This window comes from Pelophylax lessonae (assembly GCF_965119305.1).
Source record: "Pelophylax lessonae genome assembly, chromosome: 2".
NCBI classification, from domain to species: domain Eukaryota; kingdom Metazoa; phylum Chordata; class Amphibia; order Anura; family Ranidae; genus Pelophylax; species Pelophylax lessonae.
In genome coordinates, this window is record NC_138769.1 from 550807816 (window position 1) to 550832006 (window position 24191).

The 24191-nt window shown below is 43.1% G+C and overlaps 1 protein-coding gene across 1 annotated transcript in view; it reads left to right on the forward strand.

The window, feature by feature from the left end:
* Positions 1–24191, forward strand: part of ACVRL1 (activin A receptor like type 1) — a 178713-nt gene that overhangs the window by 55840 nt on the left and 98682 nt on the right. Inside the window, exon 2 of the mRNA XM_082245497.1 lies at positions 19313–19421. Within this exon, the coding sequence (XP_082101623.1) occupies positions 19367–19421 (55 nt within the window). The 5' untranslated portion in view covers positions 19313–19366. The remainder of the gene's footprint in view (positions 1–19312; positions 19422–24191) is intronic.

Here is a 24191-nt window from a genome sequence, read left to right on the forward strand (position 1 = left end):
GTGAACCAGTTCCATTGGCAGCCATATATGCCCACGCCATGACACTACCACCACCATGCTTCACTGATGAGGTGGTATGCTTTGGATCATGAGCAGTTCCTTTCCTTCTCCATACTCTTCTCTTCCCATCACTCTGGTACAAGTTGATCTTGGTCTCATCTGTCCATAGGATTTTGTTCCAGAACTGTGAAGGCTTTTTTAGATGTTGTTTGGCAAACTCTAATCTGGCCTTCCTGTTTTTGAGGCTCACCAATGGTTTACATCTTGTGGTAAACCCTCTGTATTCACTCTGGTGAAGTCTTCTCTTGATTGTTGACTTTGACACACATACACCTACCTCCTGGAGAGTGTTCTTGATCTGGCCAACTGTTGTGAAGGGTGTTTTCTTCACCAGGGAAATCGTTTTTTGGTCATCCACCACAGTTGTTTTCCGTGGGCTTCCGGGGTCTTTTGGTGTTGCTGAGCTCACCGGTGCGTTTTTTCTTTTTAAGGATGTTCCAAACAGTTGATTTGGCCACACCTAATGTTTTTGCTATCTCTCTGATGGGTTTGTTTTGTTTTTTCAGCCTAATGATGGCTTGCTTCACTGATAGTGACAGCTCTTTGGATCTCATATTGATAGTTGACAGCAACAGATTCCAAATGCAAATAGCACACTTGAAATTAACTCTGGACCTTTTATCTGCTCCTTGTAAATGGGATAATGAGGGAATAACACACAACTGGCTGTGGAACAGCTGAGCAGCCAATTGTCCCATTACTTTTGGTCCCTTAAAAAGTGGGAGGCACATATACAAACTGTTGTAATTCCTACACCTATCACCTGATCTGATTTGGATGTAAATACCCTCAAATTAAAGCTGAAAGTCTGCAGTTCAAGCACATCTTGTTTGTTTCATTTCAAATCCATTGTGGTGGTGTATATAGCCAAAAAGATTAGAATTGTGTCAATGTCCCAATATTTATAGACCTGACTGTAATTACGTGGGTTTCTTCCAGGTACTACGGTTTCCTCCCACATACAAAGGCATTCTGGTAGGTTAATTGGCTCCTTTCTAAATTGGCCCTAGTATGTGTACGTATGTATGAATGCAAGTTAGGAACCTTAGATTGTATGCTCATGAGGGCAAGGTCTGATGTGAATTTACAATATATATGTAAAATTCTGCGTTAACTGGCAGCTATATATAAGTCCTGGCAATTAATTTAATAATAAATAAAGAATATAAACAATTGCATTGGATTTTTGAAGTGAACACAGGTTTACCTTATTCCACTTCTCACTTCATATTTTAGTAAATCAGGTCTCTTGCGTACTTTCCACTTCTAGAACTCTGCAACTTCTGTCTAACATGTGAATATTAAAAGTCAGCAGCTACAGATATCATAGCTAATGACTTAAAAAAAGATACTTACCAATCCATGGAGTCCAGCGTTGTCTTCCTCACAGCTGATTCTGTGCTCTGCTATCTTGGATTTGGGAGCTGGCTTTCCACATGCATGCGGTAGATCACATTTTGGTCTGGTAGTTTGCAGCTTCCTTGGATGTGTGACATTATCCCGAGAGGATGCGGTCCTTGTCTAGGCGAGAATTAAAGTGATTGTAAAGGTACAGTTTTTTTTTTTTTTTTAGTGATAAACATGTTATACTTACCTGCTCTGTGCAATAGTTGTGTACAGAACAGCCCCAATCCTCTTCTCTGGTCCTCCACCGGTGCTCCTTGACCCTCCCTCCTTCCAAGTGCCTGCTTAGCAAGTTGCTTGCAATGGGGGGGTCCTGCACGCTCACTCCCGAGCTGGCTCTGTTTATCCATAAGACACACAGAGAGCGGCTTGATGCTCACTGGCTGCGGTGTCTGAGTCAATTAGGAGAGAGAGCCGAGAGAGCCTCTGTTCTTGTGCACATTGCTGGAGTGAGATCAGGCTCAGGTAAGTATAAGTTGGGTGCTAGGGGAAACTGCTTGTGGAACATTTTTTAGAATGCTTTAAGTTAAAAAAAATCCTTCTGTCTTTAGAACCACTTTAAGGAAGTGGGAGTGTGTACGTATCAAAAAAATGGTAACCCCCCAAAAAGGCATGCATCTCAATTAGATGCGGGGGGGGGGGGGGGCTGAAAAAAAGAAGAACTTACATTTCCAGATGAGGTTCTGCTTTACGGAGTAATCTGTCAGTAAAAAAAAGTCCTTATTTCACAAAATAGATTTAAAAAGCAAAAATGTTTGTGCCGTGACTTTTACTGCTGATTTTGATTGACACATGACAGGTTTGCTTTATGTTCTCCATGATTAAGCCCCGGGGGGCGAGGCGAAACATGTTGGAGTCATGGTCTGGATGAATCGAGCTGAGGCTGCTTTTATCTGCTAACCACTTGGGCCGGGTAAGGTGTGGGACGGCCGAGTTATGTCTTCCTTGAATTGGTTTATGGTTTTTACACTGGGCTTCAGTAGCCCAGTTCAGTAGGCAGCGGCTGAAATTCGAACCGTTGATAGGCAGACTGAATGTACCAAGATGATTGATCGATTCTCTTATAATTATCTATAGAATCTGCTATAGCCACAAGCGATAATTACTGTCTTCTCCTGGGCTTCCCCCCGCCGGGAACAGACAATTGCTTGGCAGGAGGGATTCGCCTGTCAGCACTGTCTGTGTTATTGGGGGAATTGCGCTAAATTTGCACTGTGTATGGCCTGCCTTAGGCTTCTATGAGGATAAAACAAGGGCACAAAGCAAGTACTTTTAAATCTGGCCCACAGATATCCCTTGAGGGTCTACCTGAAAGTCGCTAATACTGGATGGGGTTTATCACAGCAATCATTCCGATAGTGATATGTAACAACTTTGTTATGCAGATGAAAACCTATTTAAGAAAACGCCCTTTAGTTTGATTTTTATCAGTGCTCTGTTTATTATCTAAAATAATGACTCTTAAAAGAGGCATAGGAGAATTTGTAAAATCCCCTAAAGGGAAAGAATATCCTCATCCTGAATACAATAATTATATTGCATAGGCAGACAACTGAAAGTGCTTCCTGCTTTCCTTCCTGTCCTGGTCCTGTACTCTCCCACAGGCTGGAAACAAAGAGCCACTTCTCTAAAATCTGTATTTCCTTAAAAAAAAAAAAAAAAAACTGAATACATTACAAATTTATTGAAGCAAACCCTATACATTGGGGATTGTCTGACAATTCTATTAAAACTATTTTCCTTCTTTGGATGGTTTAAACCTGAACTCTGGGCAGATAGAAAAATTGACACCAACCAAATGAGTACATGTATTTTACATAGAACAAGTAAGTTAGCTTTTTAATTATTTAATGTACTGTAGAAGACAGAGAGAGAATGTCAGTGCACATTCTCTTACAAGGAATGTGCAGACAGATAGAAATATAAAAGAGAAGGCCACGTTATTCTTCTGCTGTTCCTTAATTAGCCAATCGCAGGCTAAGGGCCAGGAAGTATTGAGGCTGTACTGCATAACTGCAGCCAAAAAAAGTAATGTCAGTAGCTTGGTAGGGATGTGCAAATCTTTAGCAGCCCATACACACATTTGTTTTCCTTTAGCCAACTGGTTGAGCGCATGGATAGGAAAATCAATTCAGTTTTTTTGTTCAATGTGGATGAGGGAATCCTCTTGCTGAGATATTGTTGGGGAGACTTCCTCACTGTCAGAATACACCGATCAATGTTAATGGCTGTAGCTGGCAGTAATGGCAGAGCAGGTAAAAGCTGTCAGGGTGGTTGTACAGAAGTCGATGCATTGATCAAAGTTTGGCTAGTCCCTGCTGAACCATCTGAAGTTCGATCCATGTACAGTATGGCCTTTTAGGGCAGAATTACAAATCCTTTAGCATTAAGAACAGTCCAGATGTATGTATTTCATCTGTGTTTTTAGCAATTTGCCTGAAATTAGAATTTGGGGCCCTGCACAAACACCTGGTGACCCTGTCCTTGGCCAGTTTAGCTAAAACATCAAACTTACAGTCATGGCCAAAACATTGGCATCCCTGCATTTCTGTCAGATAATGCACCACTTAGGCCCAGAAAATGGTTGTATGTTACAAATGTTTATGCATTCTCATGTTTCTTTTGTTTGTATTGGTAAGACACAAAAAAGTGGAGAAACAAAAAGCCAAATGTGACACATTCCACGCAAAACTCCAAAAACGGACTTGACAAAATTTATGGTACCTTTTCAAAATTGTAAGAAATAATTGCATTCCAAGTTTGTGATGCTGCTGTAAATTGAAATTAAACCCGCCTGCATCAATTACCAGGTGCTGATATTATACAAATCACACTGGCAACCAGTTAAAATGGTGAAAAATTGACTCAACCTTTCTGTTGTGTCTATGTGCTACACAGAGAAGAGAAAGAGCAGCATAGAAGCATTGTCTGAGGATTGGATTTGAGAACAAAAATTGTGGAAAAGCTTGGACAATCTCAAGGTTACAAGTCCACCTTCAGAGATTTTAATGTTCCCGTGTCCACTATGAGCAAAATTGTCAAGAAGTTTACAGCCCATGGAACTGTAGCTAATCTCCCTGGACATGGACCAAGGAGAAAAATTGATCAAATATTGCAACGAAGGATTGTTCAAATGGTAATAAAGAACCTCAATCAACTTCCAGACAAATTCAAGCTGACTTTCAGGCAGAGGGTACAACTGTGTCAGCTCGCACTATACATCACTATCTGAATTAAAAGGGACGCTATGGTAGAAGACCCAGGAGGATCCCACTGCTGACACAGAAAGATGCAAAAGCCAGATTAGAGTTTGCCAAAACTTATCTGAGGAAGCCAAAATCCTTTTGGGAAAATGTGCTGTGGATAGATGAAACAAATTCTACAGGTTTTTAGAAAAAGAAATGAGGCCTTTGAAGAAAAGAATACAGTCCCTACAGTCAAACATGGTGGGGGTTCACTGATGTTTTGGGGTTGCTTTGCTGCTTCAAACACTGGATGTCTTGACTGTGTGCATAGCATTTTAAAATCTGAAGACTTCCAAAGAATTCTGGGGTGCAATTTAGGGCCCAGTGTCAGAAAGTTGGGTCTTACAGCAGGACAATAACCCAAAGCACACGTCAAAAAGCACCCAGAAATGGTCTAGGACAAAGCGCTGGGGAGTGCTGAACTGGCCAGCAAGGAGTCCAGCTGTAAATGCCATAGAGCACCTGTGGAGAAATCTCAAAACAGCAGCTGGGAAAAGGAACCCTTCCAATCTGAAAGACCTGGAGCAGTTGGCGAAAGAAGAGTGGTCCATAATTCAAATAGAGAGGTGTAAGGGCCCTTTCACACGGGCGCTCCGTATGTCCGCAAATCATCCTATTTTTTTGCGGATGATTTACGGACATAATGTAAGTCAATGGCATTGCGGGTGTCAGCGGAATATAATCCGCTGACATCCGATTTTCTTCCTTTCAGTTCTGTTCCGTTTTTTGGAACAGAACAGAACCCTATTTTTCCTCCGTTCAAAAAACGGAAAGGAAGTAAAATCGGATGTCAGCGGTGTCACCCGCTGACATCCGCAATGCCATAGACTTACATTATGTCCGTATATCATCCGCAAACGGATGGGATGATATGCGGACATACGGAGCGGATGACACATGTGTCATCCGCTCCGTGAAAAAAAAAAAAAGTGCCGGAGCGGATAGCAATGCGGTTCGCTCCGTGTGAAAGAGCCCTAAGAAACTCATTGATGGTTACAGAAAGTGATTGATTTCAGTTATTTTTTCAAAGGGGTGTGCTACCAAATATTAAATTGAGGGTGTCAATGATTTTGTCCAGGCCATTTTTTTTTTTTTCCATATGTGTGGAATATGTCAGATTTAGCTTTTTGTTTCTCCACTTTTTTGTGTCATACCAATGCAAAAAAAAAAAAACATGAGAATGCCTAAATATTTGTAATTGCAACAATTTTCAGGGCGAAGTGTTGCATTATCTGACACAAATGCAGGGGTGCCAATATTTTTGGCCATGACTGTATCTCCTGATGTTGGATGGAGAACTTTATCAGGTTATGAAACCAATATAGGTGGTCATCAGGGATGAGATCAGGCATGTTTGGATCCTAGTCCGAATCCCCTTAAGCTATCATGTCACTGCATGCTGCCAATCATAAGCATTTGAGACATTCCCTGCCCTGCAGCCATGTGTATACATGCCCCTTGTGTATATGCGTCTGGTGGGTGGGGAAATGCCTCAGCTGAATATGATTGGCAGTGTATAGTGACAGAGTTCTGGTGGGATAATTCAGGCACGTTCAGACTAAGATCGAAACATGCCTGAGCTAATCTTTAGTGGTCAAAAAATGGCTTATGTATGTTCATGCATTAGAAAAGTGTCTCCAGTGTGCTGAGGTCATTGCTGCTGTTGGTTGTACTACATAAACTGCACAATGTAGCATTCAAAAGAAATACTTGAATACATTTATTTAGAAATACGTATTTTCTAGGGAAATTGACAAATCTCAAGCTTCTCAGCTGCCTTGTGCTTTCTGTAGGAGACCAGATCCAATTTAAGAGGGGTAAGGTCTCTAGCAACCCTATTTTTTTTTATCAGAAATCGAAACAGAAGGGACAGTTATAAAACTGTAGCTCTTTTTTTACTTTCTGTCAAAGAAAAAAGTACACTTTTTTTTTTTTTTTTTTTTTAAGGATGTAAATAAAGTTATGTGTCCATTTAAAATCCAGTGGTTTTAGCAAATCCTGAAAAAGTTGATAGGATTTCCTGTGCCTCCTAGAATGCAGCAATTAGCCACCTAATTATTTACACAAAGTATATATGCTACAGTATATTTTGCTCAACTTTGTGAGCTAATCCTTTAAGCCTGGTACACACCACTAGTTTTTTTTTTTTTTTTTTTTAACCCAGCGGGTTGAATGAAAAAAAAAACTCACAGCTCAAATCAGTGCTGCTGTACTAACAATTCGATGTTGGTACAGCGATTTTGTTCTGACAGGGGGACGGCCCCCCACTAAAACAATCAGGTCAGTACTCTTAGTCCTTGGCTGAGATCGCTGAACAGGAGCTGATCAGCTGCTGGTTTTCCAGCATGCATATCTGACAGAAGCCGGATGAACAGCCGGCTTCTGTCAGACCAGCTGCCATACACACAGGCCAAATGATGGCCGGTTTTTATTGAATTGGCTGATGTCACCCGACATTCAGCCCATGTGTACTAGGCTTTTGTGTCTAAAAATGCCTAATTTGCAAATGGGATACTTATAGTTTGAATAGGAACTAGATGATTTGTGCACGTGCATGCAATCTAAAGTGCCAAACTTACCAAAAAAAAGTCAGAATACCGGTGTAGTTGGTATTTGGGAATACACACGATTAATTATGCAAAACTTGAAGTTCCTTTTAAAAATAGTGCAAACAAACTTGTTAATATAGTTATAGTAATTGCATTCATTTACAGTGGTGATTGAAAGTTTGGGCACCCCAGGTAAAAATTTGTATTAATGTGCATAAAGAAGCCAAGGAAAGATGGAAAAATCTCCAAAAGGCATCAAATTACAGATTAGACATTCTTATAATATGTCAACAAAAGTTAGATTTTATTTTCATCATTTACACTTTCAAAATAACAGAAAACAAAAAATGGCGTCTGCAAAAGTTTGGGCACCCTGCAGAGTTAATATCTTGTACTGCCCCCTTTGGCAAGTTTTACAGCTTGTAAACGCTTTTTGTAGCCAGCCAAGAGTCTTTCAATTCTTGTTTGAGGTATCTTTGCCCATTCTTCCTTACAAAAGTATTCCAGTTCTTTGAGATTTCTGGGCTGTCTGTCACGCACTGCTCTTTTAAGGTCTAGCCATAGATTTTCAATTATGTTGAGGTCAGGAGATTGTGAAGGCCATGGCAAAACCTTCAGTTTACGCCTCTTGATGTAATCCCCTGTGGATTTCGAGGTGTGTTTAGGATCATTATCCATTTGTAGAAGTCACCCTCTCTTTAACCACTTAAGCCCCGGAGGATTTGGCTGCTCAAAGACCAGGGCCTATTTTGCGATTCGGCACTGCGTGATTTTAACGGACAATTGCGCGGTCGTGCGACGCTGTACCCAAATGAAATTGACGTCCTTTTTTTCCAACAAACGGGGCTTTCTTTTGTTGGTATTTGATCACCTGTGCGATTTTTATTTTTTGCGCTATAAACAAAAAAAATCGTCAATTTTAAAAAAATAACAATATTTTTCAATTTTTTTTAGATAAATTCCCCCCCAAAAAATTGGAAAAATCTAAATGTTTTAACATTTAAGGCCAATTTGTTTTCTGCTACATATTTTTGGTAAAAAAAATTGCAATAAGCTTATTTTGATTGGTTTGCGCCAAAGTTATTGCGTTTACTAACTAAGGGAAAGATTTACGTCATTTTTATTGTTTTTTTTAACTAGTAATGGCGGCGATCTGCAATTTTTTTTCGGAACTGCGACATTGCGGCGGACAGATCGGACCCCTGACTAACATTTTTGACACTTTTGGGGGTACCAGTGACATCACTACAGTAATCAGTGCTATACATATGCACTGTTACTGTAAAAATGACACTGGCAGGGAAGGGGTTAACTTTATTAGTGATCAAGAGGTTAAGTGTGTCCCTAGGGGCGTGATTGTGATGTAACCACAGAGACATATGATCCTACATAGCAGGATCGTATGATCTCTGCAGTTACACCAGGGAGAAAGGCAGGCGGCTTTGTTTACATCAGCGGGAGATCGCGAGTGGACGGCGGACATCGGAGCCGCCGGTCACTCGCGCGGGGATGGCCGTGAACAAGCGGAGGTGGAAACGTGCCTCCGGCGGCGTGCGCTTGCCCCCTACATGCTCCTGGGTGAGCGATGTAGTACTACATCGCTTTGCCCAGGAGGGGCTGACTTCCGCAGTAAATATACTGTGGGCGGTCGGCAAGTGGTTAACTTCAGCCTTTTCACAGATGGTATCAAGTTACCATCCAAAATTTGCTGAAAATTTATTGAATCCATTTTTCCTTCTACTCGGGAGATGTTCCCTGTGCCACTGGCTGCAACACAACCCCAAAGCATGATTGATCCACCCCCATGCTTAACAGTTGGACAGAGGTTCTTTTCATTAAATTCTGTGCCCCTTCTTCTCCAAACGTACCTTTGCTCGTTCCGGCCAAACAGTTCAATTTCAACCTCATGGGTCCACAGAACTTGTTTCCAAAATGCATCAGGCTTGTCTATATGTTAATTTGCAAAGTTCAAACGCTGATTTTTGTGGTGCGGACGTAGAAGAGGTTTTCTTCTGATGACTCTTCCATGAAGACCATATTTGTACAAGTATCTCTTTAGAGTGAAATAGTGTACCACAACTCCAGTGTCTGCTGCCAGATCTTTCTGGAGGGATCGTGCAGTCAAACGTGGGTTTTGAATTGTTTTTCTCACAATCCTGCGAGCTGTTCTGTCTGATATTTTTTTTGGTCTTCCAGATCTTGCTTTAATTTCCACTGTTCCTGATGACTGCCATTTCTTAATTACATTCCGAACAGAGGATATTGACATCTGAAAACGCTTTGCTATCTTCTTATAGCCTTCTCCAGCTTTGTGAGCATCAACTATTTTCAGTTTCAATTTTCTAGACAACTGCTTAGAAAATCCCATGGTACTGATTGTTGGGGCAAGGTCAGATGAGTCTGGGCATTTAAAACCTTTGAGATTGACATCACCTGTTCTTCCCAGACGATGATTGAGAACAATCCATGACACTGGCAGGTCTCAGCCTTGCAAAGGGGGCAGTGCATGCTATAAATTCTGCAGGGTGCCCAAACTTTTGCCAACGCCATTTTTTTGTTTTCTGTAATTTTGAAAGTGTCAATGATGGAAATAAAATCGAACTTTTGTTGACATATTATAAGAATGTCTAATCTGTAATTTGATGCCTTTTGGAGACTTTTCCATCTTTCCTTGGCTTCTTTATGCACATTAATACAAATTGTTACCTGGGGTGCCCAAACTTTCAATCACCACTGTATATGCATGTTTTCAAAGTCTAAGGTCACTTAGATGGTTGACTCTTGATTTTTTAGGAGTCTCTCTATAAACTGAGTTTTCACACAACTCTTACCCAAGATTAACACATTTTTCTAATTAGATTTAATTGGAAAAGTGTGTGAATCTTCGGTGACAATTTATATATAAATAACCCCTTTAGTACAATCTTTCTCAGCTACAATTTCCTCAGTTGTTGTTAGGGGTTGCTTGAACATTGAGCAATTTTTACCTCTCAAATAAGTAGACATTGACACCAATGTGAAAAAATGTATAGAATCAGCGCTGCTCCTCATAAATATATAAATATAAAAGTGTCACGTGCAAAAATTATTGTGGATGGTGTTTTCCCATATATTTGGAATAATGAACCCCTAAAGTGCGTGTCCTGTTAATGAAAGTGCATCTGTACAAAATATACTTTATCAATCAATATTATCCAAAAAATGATAGATAAAGTATACAATCTTAAATTATGATGAAAAATACTGTGCAAATAAACAGTGCATAAAGTGCCAAGTGTAATAAAGGTCCTTATAGTCCACACTGGTGATAATGTAAACAAAATTATTCCAAAAGTGGTGGTGATTATATAATATCAATCTTCATGCTCCACTCTGTGCTCCCCTCCTGTGTCCCCACTCACCGGACAATAGGTGGGCTGAGCACAATTAGTGGATGAACAGCAAGGTGCACACCCCTGTCTATCTTCCTGGTGGAATAAAGTGTGTTTCTTCCTGGTATCTCCTGGATATCCAATTTCTATTTGCTCTCTTTAGACAAATGGCTCCCAATATAGGTATACTTAAGGGCAGGAAAAGAGAACTCCATAGTTTAAAACCAGAGACTTTTATTTAATAAAATATAGCTCACTTACATTAAAATACAATACGATCTGCTTCCTGTTCTCTCGTGGTGGACGCCGTTCCCGTTTGCGTTCCAACCACCCGAAGTAACCGGACGTGACGTCAGACGTTGGCTGCTAGCTTTACCCGTTTTGCCCCTCCCACTGGGCGTCTTTTGAAGCTACACCATCCTACACACATCTGACTTAAAAAGTGAAAACCTCCTTATACTCCAACCCTTATTTAATTTACATACTTTGATTCCTCATTACGTCGGCCGGAAATATTGCGGACTCCATGTTGGTACTCTTATTTCCGTCTGCCGGAAGGGGTGATTCTTCCTAATGACTAATAATGTAGGGGAAAGTCTTTCCAGTGACCAATACTGTAAGGCGCATTCTTTCAACAGACCTCCAATGCAAGAAGCATTCTTTCCAATGACCAATGTAATGGGGCACTTCTCCCATTAACTACCAGTGTAAGGGGGGCTTCCTCCCACTGACTGCCAGTTTTAGGGGATCCTTCTAACACTGTGCATCAATGTAAGAGGGTCCTGCCCACACTGATAACCAATCTAAGGGTCCCTTCTCCACTGACCACCATTGCTGGGGGCAATACACTGACCACCAATGTAAGGGACCACTTTTCACTAATCAACAATGTGAGCAAGCAATAACTCCTGACAACCAATGTGGAGAAACACTACCATTTTTAATGTTTGTTTCTCTTTTTTAACATTCTAATGGTTATTGTTTTACTTCATTTTTATTTCCATTATAGAAAATATTTTTTTCATATAAAGGGTTGTGTTGGGCGAACAGTTCGGCCCGAGCATTGGTTTGGGCTGAACATTGGCTGTTCGCTCGTTCAGCGAACATCCGAATTGTCCGGATGTTGGACCGTTTGTTCGGTCCGCGGAACGACCACAAGGCACTGCGCCGCCGGACAGTGCATTGGAAGCCCTGATTGGCTGAATCAACAAAAGCTTTGCCCAATCAGGGCACATAGCCCTGTCAGAGTCATTATTGGACACTGTCATGATGACTCTATCCAATCATGGCTCATTGCTCTTATATCCCACAATATAAAGAAATTATTCCCATAGCTGCCATTTGCAGTGTGATATTGGTGTGGAGAGAGATAGAACAGGGCTCTGTTCAGTGCTACTAGCGATTTAGTGTGCTATAGTGGGCTATTGTGAGCGTAAAGTATCAGTTTAGTATGAATCTAGTGATAGTGCAGCGTGAGTGTACGTGACCATTCATTATTACTTTAATGTCAGTTTAGTCTGAATCTAGTGAGCAGCGTAAGTGTAGTGCGACTGTTCATTTTAACTTTAGTAAGAATCTAGTGATAGTGCAGCGTGAGTGTAGTGGAACCATTCATTTTTAATTTATTGTCATTTTATTTTGTCAGGGCAGGTTTCCTGCAGTATATTTCAGTATGTTACTGCACGTTTACTGCAGTATATTGCAGTGCATTATCACACATTTAAAGCAGTACATTTCAGTTTGTTATTGCATGTTTACCACAGTATATTGCAGTGCATTAGTTCACATGTAACGCAGTATATTTCAGTGCGTTAGTGCATGTTTACCGCAGTATGTTGCAGTGCGTTTGTGCACATTTAATGCAGTATATTTCAGAGCATTAGTGCACGTTTAACGCAGTATATTTCAGTGCAGTATATTTCAGTGCATTAATGCACGTTTACCGCAGTATATTGCAGTGCGTCGGTGCAGTTTTACTACAGTATATTGTAGTGTGTCAGTGGAGTGTGTCTGTGTAGTGAGTACTCAAGGTAAAGTGCCACAAACACCACTTTCCATTGATTAAAGTGCATCCACATACACATTTCCCCATCTTTATTACATTTTGTTATTAAGCCCCCCTCCCATGTCTGGGAAGTCAACAAGGGGCAGATGTTCCTGTGACACTTTGAGGGGGTCGGCAGAATCTGTGTCCACAGGCAAAGGTGGACGTGGTCCGTCCTCAGGCAGGGCATTATTTCCACTGTTTAGTGATGTTGCCTGTGCTATCCAGCCACAGCATGCAGAGGAGGTGGTGGACTGGCTTACTAAACCTTTCTCATTCTCCATTACTTAAGCAGAGACTAGTATGCACTACACTGCAGCTGCCAGAGCAGCTTATTCTGCCTTCTTGTCCACAGCTACTCCTACCATAGCTCCAGCATCAGGCATGGAGGAGTCAGCTGAGTTATTTGAACTCAGCGTCAGCCACTTGCTCCTTGATGATGCAAAGCCATTAATTGATTCAGATGTTGGTTCCGAGGTTGAGGAATGGAGTAACAGAGAGGGGAGAACACTGATAAACAACAAATTGGCAGTGATGTTCCTCCATGAATTTGGACCTGAGTGTACTATAATTTGGCTTCTTAACATAAAGCTTGCCCACTGTGGTGAAAAACTTTGTTATTTCCATTCAAAGTCTGCCAAAGAGACACCAGAATATATCCAAAACATTTCTAATCTTGTTCTGAGTACACTAAATTGTGGCTTTATTATGCAGACTGGCTCCCCAAGCCGTTGTTTACAATTTACAAAATAAATAAAGCTTGCAGGGATAAATCAATTCAAATGTCCTTTTATTTTTGTATGTGTCAGTTTTGCTGCAGCAGGTTCAATACAAGGTACACATGTGCCACTTTACAGGCAGACTAAGGGGACCCCCAGGCACTACAGTGTTTCCCCAAAAATAATTATTATAATTATATTAATTTTGGCACCAAAAGACACAGTAGGGTTTACTTTCGGGGTAGGTCTTATCTCCCTCCCTGCCTGTCAGGATACCCCTGTGTGAACCTAGTTTACTGTTTGTAAAATCCTAGAATTCACTTTATGACTGTTTTATATAATGTCCAGTGTGTGTTTCTATAATCTAAAAGTGTTAAATACCTTCAGTACAGTGCCGCTCAGCTAATCTCCCGCTTTGCTCTCCTCTCCTTCTCATAGCTGTCAATAGGGGATCTCAGCCCCTCCCCTCAGAGCGGGTCACAGAAGCGCAGAGCATTATAATAGTGTGAAATACCTTCGGTACAGCGCCGTTCAGGGCTCAGCTGATTTCCCGCTGCTCTTCCTTATCTTCTCCCCCACTGACAGCTGGGGGTCACGGAAGTACCGAGCGGCGCTGTAACAAATGTATTTCACACTATTATAATATAATGCTTCTGTGACCCACTCTGAACACAGAGGGGAGGGGCTGAGATCCCCCACTGACAGCTATGAGAAGAGGAGAAAAGCAGAGTCGGGAATCAGCTGAGCGCCATGTGGCGCTGTACCAAAGGAATTTCACACTATTAGATTACAGAAGCACACACTGGACATGATATAAAACAGTAATAAAGTGGATTCTAGGATTTTACAAACCCTAAACTAGAGATTATTTTCGGGGTAGGGCTTATATTGCAGCCCTCCCTGAAAATAACAGTAGGTCTTATTTTTAGGGTAGGTCTTATTTTTCGGGAAACAAGGTATATTTAGGGAATTTTTCATTTTTATTATTTCACTGTAAGCATCAGTAAATCACTGCTCATTTTACAATGATGTTTTTTACCAACTTTTCTCACTGATACACATCCTACCCGGACCCCCATGCCCTTTGTATGCCCAATAACTTGCATCTAAGCCCTATAAAGGGCACTTTTGATTTTTCCAGTTTGGGTCCCATAGACTTCAATGGGGTTCGTTGTTTGGCTCCAAACTCTTGCGGTGTTCTAAAGTTCTGGCGCGAATAGAACAGGGGGTTGTTCGGCCCATCCCTAATAAACAGATAAAAAATAAAACATGCACTGCTCAGCCCCATACTTAGAAAGCCCTCACTGGGCCCAACCGATCTTAACAAACTACCCACCATTTCCTTGCTTCCCTTTTTATCCAAACTCCTTGAACATCTGGTCTACAACCAACTGAGTGACCACCTATCCGAGAATAGCCTTTTTTATTCCCTTCAGTCTGGATTTAGTCCTTAACACTTCACAGAAACTGCTCTCTTAAAACTAGCAAATGATCTATGAAAGGCCAAAACCAATGACACAATTCTGTACTCCTGCTCATGGACCGTTCTGCTGCCTTTAATACTGTTGACCACCCCCTCCTCCTCAAAAAACTCAATGCTTTTAGTCTCCGTGACTGTACTCTACGCTGGTTCTCTTCCTACTTATCAAACGGCACCTTTAGCGTTACTTACAATTCTACTTCCTCCTCTCCTCTTCCTTACTCGGTTGGGGTCTCCCAAGGTTCTGTTCTTGGACCTCTCCTATTTTGAATTTCACCTCCTCCCTGGGTCAGCAATAACATCTCTACGCTGATGACACCCAAATCTATTTATCTACCCCTCAGCGCACTCTCTGTCTCCTCACGTATCACTAATTTACTAGCAGATATATCAGTCTGGATGTCACACTACTTCCTCAAACTCAATCTATCCAAAACCGAAGTTATAATTTTTCCTCCACCACGTGCCTCTTCCCCAGATCTCTGTTAAAAACGGATGGCACAACTATCAGCCCATCCCCGCATGCCAAGGTCCTAGACCTAGTCCTGGACTCTGATCCCTCTTTTAAGCTCCATGTCCAATCACTGTCAAAATCTTGCCCCCTCCACCTCTGCAACATCTCCAAAATGTACCCCTTTCTAACCAATGACACAACAAAGCTCTTAATTCACTCCCTGGTCATCTCTCGCCTCGACTACTGCAACTCCCTTCTCATTGGCTTACCTCAAAATAGGCTTTCCCCCCTTCAATCCATCATGAATGCTGCCGCCAGACTCATCCACCTTACCAATCGCTTAGTGTCTGCTACTTCTCTCTGTCAATCCCTTCACCGGCTTCCGCTCACCCAACAAATTAAATCTGAAATGCTAACAACAACTTACAAAACCATCCACAACTTAGCCCCCAGCCACATCACTAACCTAGTCTCAAATTACCAACCTAGTCTTTCTCTTCGTTCCTCTCAAGACCTCCTGCTCTCTAACTCACTTTTCACCTCCTCCCATGCTCACCTCCAGGATTTTTCCAGAGCCTCTCCAATCCTATGGAACTCCTTACCCCAATCTGTCCAATTATCTCCTACTTTATTCGCTTAGTTTTTAGACGCCCCTGAAAACCCATCTCTTCAGAGAAGCCTATCCTACCCACACCTAACACCTGTATTTTCATTTTCTCCATCAGCTCATCCCACCCCACAGAAATTGCCTTTTGTTTTACTTGACCATCCCTTCTAGATTGTAAGCTCTAACGAGCAGGGCACTCTGATTCCGCCTGTATTGAAAAAAAAAAAACAACCCTGGGTGTAAAGTATGGCAAGCAATCATGCGAATTACACACTTCCTATTCCTTTTATTGAGCAGCCATGGTTGTCACACAAGCTGGGCTTCAAACATACAGTGCCTTGAAAAAATATTTATACTCCTCCACATTTTGTCATGTTAGAACCAAAAACGTAAATGTATTTTTTTTAGATTTTATGTGACAGATCAACACAAAAGTGGCACATATTTGTGAAGTGGAAATAAAAAAAGGAAAATGGTTTTCAATTTTTTTTTACAAATAAATATCTGAAAAGTGTGGTGTGCATTTATTCAGCACCCTTAACTCTGATACCCCTAACTAAAATCTAGTGGAACCGATTGCCTTCAGAAATCACCTAATTAGTAAATAGAGTCCACCTGTGTGTAATTTATTCTCAGTATAAATACAGCTGTTTTGTGAAGCCCTCAGAGGTTTGTTTGAGAACCTTAGTGAACAAACAGCATCATGAAGTCCAAGGAACACACCAGACAGGACAGGGATAAAGTTGTGAAGAAGTTTAAAGCAGGGTTAAGTTATAAAAAAATATCCCAAGCTTTGAACATCTCACGGAGCACTGTTCAATCCATCACTGGAAAATGGAAAGGAGTATAGCACAACTGCAAACTACCAAGACATGGCCAGCCACCTAAATTTACAGGCTGGGCAAGGAGAGCATTCATCAGAGAAGCAGCCAAAAGGCCCATGATAACTCTGGATGAGCTGCAGAGATCCACAGGTGGGAGAATCTGTCCACATGACAACTATTAGTAGTGCACTCCACAAATCTGGCCTTTATGGAAGAGTGGCAAGAAGAAAGCCATTGTTGAAAGAAAGCCATAAGAAGTCCCATTTGCAGTTTGTGAAAAGCCATGTGGGGGACACAGCAAACATGTGGAAGAAGGTGCTCTGGTCAGGTGAGACCAAAATTGAACTTTTCCGCCTCAAAACAAAACGCTATGTGTGGTGGAAAACGAACACTGCACATCACCCTGAACACACCATCCCCACCACGAAACATGGTGGTGGCAGCATGATGTTGTGGGGATGCTTTTCTTCAGCAGGGACAGGGAAGCTGGTCAGAGTTGATGGGGAGATAGATGGAGCTAAATACCGGGCGATCTTAGAAGAAGAAAACCTGTTAGAGACTGCAAAATGTAATAGTAAAAATAGTACAGATCAGAAACGTAGTCAAACCATATGCCATGGTTCGGAAGCCAAAACGGGTAATCAGACGGACCAGTGATCAGGGTGACAGAAGTCACCATATTCGGAAGCAGAAGGTCGGGATCAGGAACCAGAAGGGATGTCAGCCAGGCAAAGTCTAAAACAGGAACACAGCAGAGACACTCAGGATATTTTGACCAGGCGAAGGCAGAAAATTAATGAACAAGGCAGCTTAAATAGTCAGAAGGGGCTGGCTGTAGGCAGGACTGAGGAGCAGATAATGATAACAAGGTAAGCCACTGAGGAAACAACAAGTGCTGACAATTAACTTGCAGCTGAGCAACCTGAGCACAGAGAAGAGAGCTGCTGTGAGCCCAGCCCTGACAATCACATAAAATCCGAATAAAATACATTTACGTTTTTGGTTGTAACATAACAAAATGTGGAAAATTTCAAGGGGTATGAGTACTTTTTCAAGGCATTGTATCTGTCCTTACTCATCTCCTTTACATGGTGGATTGATTGGACTAGCAGTTTACACACAAGATAGGGATGTTTGTGCTTTATTTTCAGCTAACAGGAAATTAAAAGCAAACTGTATTTCTGGCAAGACCACAAGGTATTGTCTGTGCTTGCTGAAAATGTTCTTAGCCTGAAAAAAAAAACTGATGCAGTCACCACTTCTAAGGAATAGTAAACTGTACTATTTTTACATTTCTGTTTTTAAGTTTATATATATTGTGCACTTTGCAAATGCAAATGCACTCATTTTCCTTTGAACTTATTAAATGTGTTGAAGCTTTGCTGATTTCCATCATCAAATCATGTGCAGGCAAAAATGCTGTTTTTAAATTTTCCTTACACCTGATTGAGCATTCTTTACAAAGTGTAGCTTCACCACATTTAATAAGCTCTAAAGAAACAAGTGCAAAGTGCACAGTCTACTTGCCCTTACTAAATCAACCCCATATTCTTATATTCTGCCAGCAGATAGGGCTCTAATTTTTTTCACATCATTAGCGTTAATAATTTTCATAATACTTTTGTGCTGTAAGGATCCCATTGCTTCCAAAACTTGAGTGAGTAAGCAGAACATCTTTATCAGCGTCTGAGTTTTTATCTGACCAGCAGCGCTCCAATGCAAAAGGCCATTGCAGTGTCTTTAGATAACCAATAGTGCTCTGGGAACCAGTTGACATATAATAAATGTTTACTTATAAATAATGATTGTATATGGAGTAGATAATGAAACCAAAAAATATAAACTGTAACATTTTAAAAGCATAAAACAAACAACAAAAATAAAATTTCCAGAATAACACAATTTCACTCAACTCGGCTCACAAATCTATCATTAAACCCCTCAAAGTAAAAAAACGATAGGCCATGAAAAGGAATGAGCTCGTGTTTGTTCTGAACAAGTTCAAGTTCGGGTCTGAAGCCCAAAAGTCAGCTGTCGTGCTTAGGTCAGTAAGCTGTGGGCATGGGATTCTCTGACCCATAGCTGACATACACAAAGGGGTGAGAATGCTTGTGATATCATTGACCTAAAAGGGTCACACGGGACTTCCATCTAATAACAACATATTTTTTAATCATTACAAAAATGCCATAACTACAACCTGAATATTTTTTAAGATACTAAAAACAAACTCGTTTGTATTGCCATCGGCTGCATTGACTCCTAACACAAGTCATTCTTTTGGCTTATTGCTTACAATGTAGAGATGATCTGATCAAATATGTTTTCTGCTATTTAGCAGTGGTCTAAAAACAGGGGGAAAAAAAGGAACACCTAATAAACCAAAGAACATGTGAGAGGGAAAGGGGTGAATTAAAGAAATAAAGTACAACTTGGGTGTATCCTGCCCCAAACAGAACAATAATCTTTACATTTTCAAAGGATTCAAGAGTTGAGCTATGTATAATTCTTTAGGTAAACAACATTTTTTTAAAATGTATGTTTTTTTCCTCCAGCAGGAAAACAGCTCTTTACAACTGCTGAACTGCTTCAAACATTTTCAAGGGAAAATGCTGCATAAAAGCCTTTGGATGTTTTTACTCTCGATTGTCACATCTGCAACAGGTAAGTGGAAAAAAACCAAACTTCAGTTTTTATCTTGCAAGCATAGTAATGACATCCTTGCTGTGCTGCACATAACCTGTGCAGAGGCAGAGCTGTGGAGGGACTTAATAGGTCCACCCACTTTTATTGTTATACGGGATTTATATAGCGCCAACAGTTTTAGCAGCACTTTACAATGTGTGTGTGTGTGTGCGGGGGGGGGGGGGGCAGTACAATTATAATACAGAAGGAACAGTAGGGCCCTGCTCAGGGCGCTTACAATCTAAAGGTAGGGGGAAGTGGTACAAAAGATAGCTCTGGTGCAGTTCTTAGGTGAATAAGTGAGTTTTAAAGGTGGTCAGGGTAGGGGCTGACCAGACATACTGGGGTAGGGAGTTCCAGAGGATGAGAGAGGCTCTGGAGAAGTCCTGGAGACGAACATAGAAGGAGGTAACAAGGGAGCTGGAGAGTAGGAGGTCTAGGGAGAAGTGGAGAGGACAATTTGGACGATATCTGCTGATGAGGTTGGTGAGGTAATAGGGGGCAATGTTGTGGATGACCTCTAAAATAATAGACGGTGGAGGTGCAGTAGACATTGCATATCTAGATTTTAGTAAGGCTTTTGACACTGTCCCACATAGAAGACTTATCAATAAACTGCAGTCATTGAGCATGGACTCCCATATTGTTGAGTGGATTAGGCAGTGGCTGAGTGACAGACAACAGAGGGTTGTAGTCAATGGAGAACATTCAGAACAAGGTCATGTTACCAGTGGGGTACCTCAGGGATCTGTACTGGGACCAATTTTGTTTAATATCTTCATAAGTGATATTGCAAAAGGCCTTGATGGTAAGGTTTGTCTTTTTGCTGATGACACAAAGATATGTAACAGGGTTGATGTTCCTGGAGGGAAACGCCAAATGGAAAAGGATTTAGGAAAACTAGAAGAATGGTCAGAACTCTGGCAACTGAAATTTAATGTGGATAAGTGCAAGATAATGCACCTGGGGCGTAAAAACCCAAGGGCAGAATATAGAATATTTGACACAGTCCTGACCTCAGTATCTGAGGAAAGGGATTTAGGAGTAATTATTTCAGAAGAATTAAAGGTGGGAGGACAATGTAATAGAGCAGCACGAAATGCCAGCAGAATGCTTGGATGTATAGAGAGAGGTATAAGCAGTAGAAAGAGAGAAGTGCTTATGCCGCTGTACAGAACACTGGTGAGACCTCACTTGGAGTATTGTGCGCAGTACTGGAGGCCATATCTCCAGAAGGATATAGATACTCTAGAGAGAGTTCAGAGAAGAGCTACTAAACTAGTACATGGATTGCAGGAAAAAACTTACCAGGAAAGGTTAAAGGACCTTAACATGTATAGCTTGGAAGAAAGAAGAGACAGAGGGGATATGATAGAAAACTTTTAAATACATAAAGGGAATCAACTCAGTAACGAAGGAGAGCATATTTAAAAGAAAAAAAACTACCACAAGAGGACACAGTTTTAAATTAGAGGGGCAAAGGTTTAAAAGTAATATGAGGAAGTATTACTTTACTGAGAGAGTAGTGGATGCATGGAATAACCTTCCTGCAGAAGTGGTAGCTGCAAATACAGTGAAGGAGTTTAAGCATGCATGGGATAGGCATAAGGCTATCCTTCATATAAGATCGGGCCAGGGACTATTCATAGGATTCAGATATATTGGGCAGACTAGATGGGCCAAATGGTTCTTATCTGCCGACACATTCTATGTTTCTATGTTTCTATGTATGTTGTGGTTAGTATTTTGAATTTACAGTGGGGAACCCAGGGAAGGGATTGGCAGAGAGGAGGAGCCATCATGGATCAAATTTGAAGGTGTATTAGTCTAGCAGCAGCATTTATAATAGACGGAGGAGGTGGGGGGAGCCTGTGTAAGGGTAAGCCAGTGAAGAGAGAGTTGCAGTAGTCAAGACAGGAAATAACCAAGGAGTGAATACGTTGCTTTGTGGTGTCGTTAGTGAGGGGCGAATTCTGGAATTTTTGCGAAGGTTAAGGCGGCAAGATGTAGTCAGTGATTGGATGTGGGGGCTGAAGGAAAGGTCAGAGTCTAGAATTGTGTGCAGGGCCGGTGCAGGGATTTTTGACACCTTAGGTGAAACCCCATATTGCCGACCCCACCCCCCTTTGGCTCCACCCCTGACCAGTGTTAAATGGTTTGATTCAACCCTCTAACTACTACATCTGCAAGACATCTTGTTCTTTTGAAAAAAACATCAGACTTACTAGCAGGGCGGGGATAGAAAGAGAGAGGAGGCAGGGAGAGATAAATAGAAAGATAGCAGAGAGAGAGAGAGAAAGAGAGAGAGAGAGAGAAAGAGAGCAGAGAGAGGGGGCAGGGAGGGGGAGAGAGAGAGAAAGGGGGGGGGGGGTCAGAGAAAGAGAGAGAGATCAGGGAGAGGGAGAGAGAGAGGGGGGTCAGGGAGAGAGAGAGGGGGGATCAGATAGAGAGAGAGGGGGGGGATCAGGGAGAGATAGAGAAAGGGGAGATCAAGGAGAGAGAGAGGGGGGATCAGGGAGAGAGAGAGAGAGGGGGGATCAGGGAGAGAGAGAGAGAGAGAGAGGGGAGATCAAGGAGAGAGAGGGGGAAGATCTGGGAGAGAGAAAGAGAGAGAGGTGGAGAGATCAGGGAGAGAGAGAGGGGGGAAGACCAGGGAGAGAGAGGAGGTCAGGGAGAGAGAGAGAGAGAGAGAGAGAGAGGGGGGTCAGGGAGAGAGAGAGATAGAGAGGAGGGGGGGTCAGTGGGGAGAGAGAGAGGGGGGAGGCCAGAGAGAGAAAGAGGGGGGTCAGGGAGAGAGAGAGAGGGGGAAGTCAGAGAGAGAGGGGGGTCAGAGAGAGAGAAGGTCAGAGAGAGAGAAAGAGGGGGGACAGGGAGAGAGAAAGAGGGGGGTCAGAGGGAGAGAGAAGGGTCATGGGGGGAGAGAGAGGGGGCAGGGAGAGGGAGAGAGAAAGAGGAAGAGGGGAGAGAGAGAGGGGGGAGAGAGAGGGGGGAGAGAGAGAGGGGAGAGAGAAAGAGAGAGAGGGGTCAGGGAGAGAGAGGGGGGTCAGGGAGAGAGAGGGGGGTCAGGGAGAGAGAGGGGGCAGGGGGAGAGAGGGAGAGAGAGAGAGTATGAGGGGGGTCAGAGAGAGAGAGGGAGGGTCAGGAAGAGAGAGAGAGGGAGGGTCAGGGAGAGGGAGGGAGAGAGAGGGGGAAAGAGAAAGAGAGAGAGAGGGGGCAGGGAGCGAGAGAGGGGGCAGGGAGAGAGGGGGGGTAGGGAGAGAGAGAGGGGGGGCAGGGAGAGAGAGCAAAGGGGCAGAGAGAGAGAGAGAGAGAGGGGGAGAGAGAGAGAGAGTACAGGAGGGGTCAGGGAGAGAGAGGGGGGGTCAGAGAGAGAGAGAGAGTTAGGGAGAGTACGAGAGGGGGGTCAGAGAGAGAGAGAGAGAGAGAAAGAGGGGTCAGGGAGAGAGAGAGAGGGGGGTCATAGAGAGAGAGGGGGGATCGGGGAGAGAGAGAGGGGGGGTCAGGGAGAGAGAGGGGTCAGGGAGAGAGAGAGGGAGAGGGTCAGAGAGAGAGAGAGAAGGGGTCAGGGAGAGAGGGAGAGGGGTGGTCAGGAAGAGAGAGTGAGAGAAAGAGAGAGGGGGGAGGTCAGGGAGAGAGGTGGGTCAGGGAGAGAGAGAGAGAGAGAGGGGGGGGTCAGGGAGAGAGAGAAATGGGGGTCAGGGAGAGAGAGGGGGGGTTTAGGGAGAGGGAGAGAAAGAGGGAGGGTCAAGGAGAGAGAGGGGGGGTCAAGGAGAGAGAGGGGGTTTAGGGAGAGAGAGAGGTGTCAGGGAGAGAAAGAGTGGTCAGGGAGAGAGAGGGGAGTTAGAGAGAGATTGGGGGGCAGGAGGAGAGAGAGGGGGTTCAGGGAGAGTGAGAGGGGGTCAGAGAGAGAGAGAGAGAGGGAGGGGGTCAGGGAGAGAGAGAGGCGGTCAGGGGGAGAGAGAGGATCAGGGAGAGAGCGAGAGAGGGGGGTCAGGGAGAGAAAGACAGAGTGTGAAGGGTGGACAGGGAGAGAGAGAGAGAGAGAGGGTGGGGGTCAGGGAGAGCGAGAGGGGATAAGAGAGAGAGGGAGAGAGGGGGTCAGGGAGAGAGGGAGGGGGCCAGGGAGAGAGAGGGGGGTCAGGGAGGGAGAGAGAGAGGGGGGTAAGGGAGAGAGAGAGAGAGGAGGTCAGGGAGAGAGAGGGGGGTCAGGGACCAAGAGAGGGAGGGGGTCAGGGGGAGAAAGGGGGTGGGTCAGGGAGAGAGAGTTGGGTCAGGGACCGAGAGAAGAGGAAGGGGGTCATGGGGAGAGAGAGAGGGGGGTCAGGGAGAGAGAGAGAGAGGGGGAGCAGGGTCTTATCACTTTTTCTGTGTGACTGTTAGCTGTTTCTTTTTAAACTTCCCGCCCACCTCTCCTTCACAGACAGACCACACAGGATGGGCTGGAGAAGTGATGTATGTGTGAATCTCAGGGCAAGCATGCTGGAGGTGGGGAGGGCTGAGCAGTGTGGGGAATGGATCCTCTCCTCCTAGGACAGTTGCATTTCCCAAGCCGTCACCTGTACACAGTGATACACAGAGAGCAGAGGACAGAGTGGCCATCGGATGAGGGAGGGGGAGGAGAGGAGCAGGTGGATTGGTTTTCTGGGGGACGGGAACTCATTTCTGCACCCATATATACCCATATATATAAATCATATATTTAGACATTATTCGCTTTATGCAGAGTTCAGCTTTAACGTTTGTTCATAA